Source organism: Penaeus japonicus, unplaced genomic scaffold (genome assembly GCF_977035675.1).
Source record: "Penaeus japonicus unplaced genomic scaffold, GWHDUDI00000001_assembly GWHDUDI00000040, whole genome shotgun sequence".
NCBI lineage: Eukaryota > Metazoa > Arthropoda > Malacostraca > Decapoda > Penaeidae > Penaeus > Penaeus japonicus.
The window spans coordinates 22977921-22980942 of NW_028234442.1; the positions used below are offsets into that span (position 1 = coordinate 22977921).

Here is a 3022-nt window from a genome sequence, read left to right on the forward strand (position 1 = left end):
GTGATATTAAAATATACTTTCACCAATACAAGAAGCAAGATCGTAAATAGCAAATCTTTTAAGCTGATAACGGAAATAATTTCTGAATGGAACCCTAATGTCTTCTTTACACATTTTGGCACCTATTTTGAATACCACACCCATCCGGAAAAATGAAAAGAAATGAACGAGGGAAAAAAGAATCATAAATCGTGTTCTTGAATGGATACAAATTACAAGAGACTTTTACAAATGAATACCCTCACTGCCTGGCACTAGTACCGAGTCTAGTTCCTTGGGCGAGGAGGAGGAAGAGGAAGAGGAGGGGGAGGGGGAGGGGGAGGGGGGGGGAGGAGGGAGGGGGAGGAGGAGGAGGAGGAGGAGGAGGAGGAGGGGAGGAGGAGGAGGGGAGGGGAGGAGGAGGAGGAGGAGGAGGAGAGGAGGGGGGGAGGGGGAGGAGGAGGAGGGGGGGAGGAGGAGAAGGAGGGGGGGAGGAGGAGGGGGGGGAAGAGGAGAAGGAGGGGGGGAGGGGGAGGGGGAGGAAGGGGAGAGGAGGGTAGGAGAAGGAGGAGGAGGTGGCAGAAGAGGAAGATAAAGGAGGAGGAGGAGGAGGAGGAAGAGGATAAAGAAGGGGGAGTGGAAGGAGGAGGAAGGTGCCTAAAGCTAAAGATTCCAAGTATCACAAAAGTCATAAGTTGAAATTCAAAGCACTCTCAGGTGGATCAACAGCACTATCAATTGATAAGACTACACAGCATGGTCGACAGACAGGTAACAGAGTACAAAGACAGTGACACTTTTAATAGTGACTCATTGCTTTGGAGAAAGAAAAAATATCAAATAATAACAATTAAGGCCCTTAAGTAAATTCTATTGAAAATAAAAACACACATTGTTTATTGAGCCTGAAAGACAGAGATTTTCTGTATGTGTGTATGTGTGTGTGTGTGCTTGCATTTGTGCTTGTTTATGTGCATGTGTATGTGTAAATATTCAATAAAAAAATTATGTACATTATAATCTTTTAATAACTCTGCTAGTTTACAATCACAATATATCATCATCAACTGAAAAGAAAGTACAAGTGATATGCCAGTAAATACACTTGATCTCACATTAATAGAATTACTGACAAAGCTCTTTTAAAAAAATAAGAAATGACCTACAAAAAGGGTTCCGCTCCCTCAGTGCATGTACACGTCTCCCTTGCACGGTAATCAAAACACACTCGGCAACCGGTGAACGATAAAGGCCTTTCTCCTTTGAGGTCTTATAACCTGATCACTTCTTCCCAACCAAATAATAAAATGACAATGGGTTTGAATAAGATTACAAGTCAAAATCTTACAGATAACAAATATGATAATGTGCTTATTCTGTTTTTTTTTTAATCATGGGCAAGGTAGGCCAGAAGACCTAGGTATTGTTACTGCACAGGCTTTATGATCACCTGGGGAATGTATGCAGCGAAAGGGGTGTGTACATCTGTTTTCATAAACCTTAAAAAAAAACTCTCAATATAGCTGAAATAAACTGCTTACATTCTTTCTTTTTTTTTTTCTTTAATTAATCAGGGAAGCCTTCATCATCAAATTCCCTACAAAAACATATAAATAAATAAATACATATACACATCCATACTAAGTAGACTTTAGTAAAATGAGGGAAAAAAAGAAGAAAAAAAAAAAAGGGGGGGGGAGGGAAGGGGGAGAAATCTCATGATTGAGCAAATAAAGAAAAATAATCCATCAAAATCTCTGTCTTTATAGATTTCCCCCTACACAACAGAATACAAATTCATAATAAAGAGAAAAAAACAACTAAAAATACAACTATAATAAAGTTTTTAAATTCACACATACAAAGCATTCTGCCATCTACACTGAATGATCGCTTGCAACATCAATGGTGAGAACGTGAGAAAAGGGCAAGTGTCCGAAATGCAAGAGTGAGTACATGTGTATACGTGTTTATGTACATATATAAATATAAATGAATATATATTAATGTATACAAACATATGTGTATATATATACATACATACATATATATACATATACACAGTTATATACAGTTATATACATATATATACACATATATAAACATATACACATATAGACACACAAACTCACACACACACATACACATAAACAAACATACATGCTGATTCAAATACATATACTTAGCAGTTTGATGACTGTAAAACAAATAAAAAGGAAAATGTAAAAGAAAAGAAAGGCAGACAAAAACTAGAAAAAAAAAATCAAATAAATCATTCAAGAAAAAAATAAAAAATAAAAATAAAAAAATAAAAATAATAAATAAAAAGCATAAAAATAAAACCGAAAATAGATCCCTATTGGCCCATTTAATTCTCCGACGTTCGTTAGATTCAAATCCAATTCACAGTGTTAGAAGACGACTGTGGTCACACACCCAAAAATCTTAGACTTAGGTTAAAGAAAAGGAAAATAAAGATAAGAAAAAGAAAAGAAAAAAAAAAAAAAAAAAAAAAAAAAAAAAAAGAGGAGAAAAATAAGACGAACGAAAATACAACAGTGAAAAAAAGTTCCAGAAAAAAGGACAAAAATAATAAGAAGAGGAAGAAGAAGAAGAGAAGAGGAGAAGAGAAACAGGAAATCTAAAACCGGAGAAAGCAGAAGAACCCCAGTGGACCCAGAACTCCGTCCGTTACACAGGTGGGAACTCTGAATCATCGTCGAACTTAAGGACACTCTTAGGGGGAGATTCGCACGCTGCCGCCATTTCGCTCATCTTGTCCGAATCTGCCGAGAAAAGGAATACTCTGCTGTAGTGGCCGTGGCTGCTTGGCCAGAGTGTTATCATCATTATTACTATTATCATTAGTGCTGTTATCTTTGTTATAAATATTCTTTTTCAATTAAAAGGAAAATGGTGATGTATTATCACAGAAACAGTGTCTAGTGTTGTTGCAAGTGCTTGGAATTATGGATGCGTGGATAGGAATGAGTTTTCGTGGGAAGAATTATGGTGTTGAAGCTTTTAATTTGGTTTAGATTTT

General features: G+C 36.7%; 1 protein-coding gene across 3 annotated transcripts in view; it reads right to left on the reverse strand.

Annotated features, from left to right (window-relative positions):
• Nucleotides 1–989: 989 nt before the first annotated feature.
• Nucleotides 990–3022, reverse strand: part of Atg18a (Autophagy-related 18a) — a 29528-nt gene continuing 27495 nt past the window's right edge. For 2 of the 3 annotated variants that reach the window (XM_043003896.2, XM_043003897.2), the window contains one exon: nucleotides 990–2765. In XM_043003896.2, coding sequence (XP_042859830.1) covers nucleotides 2671–2765 — 95 coding nt within the window. In that variant the 3' untranslated portion in view covers nucleotides 990–2670. The remainder of the gene's footprint in view (nucleotides 2766–3022) is intronic. The other variant, XM_043003895.2, reaches the window with a different exon arrangement.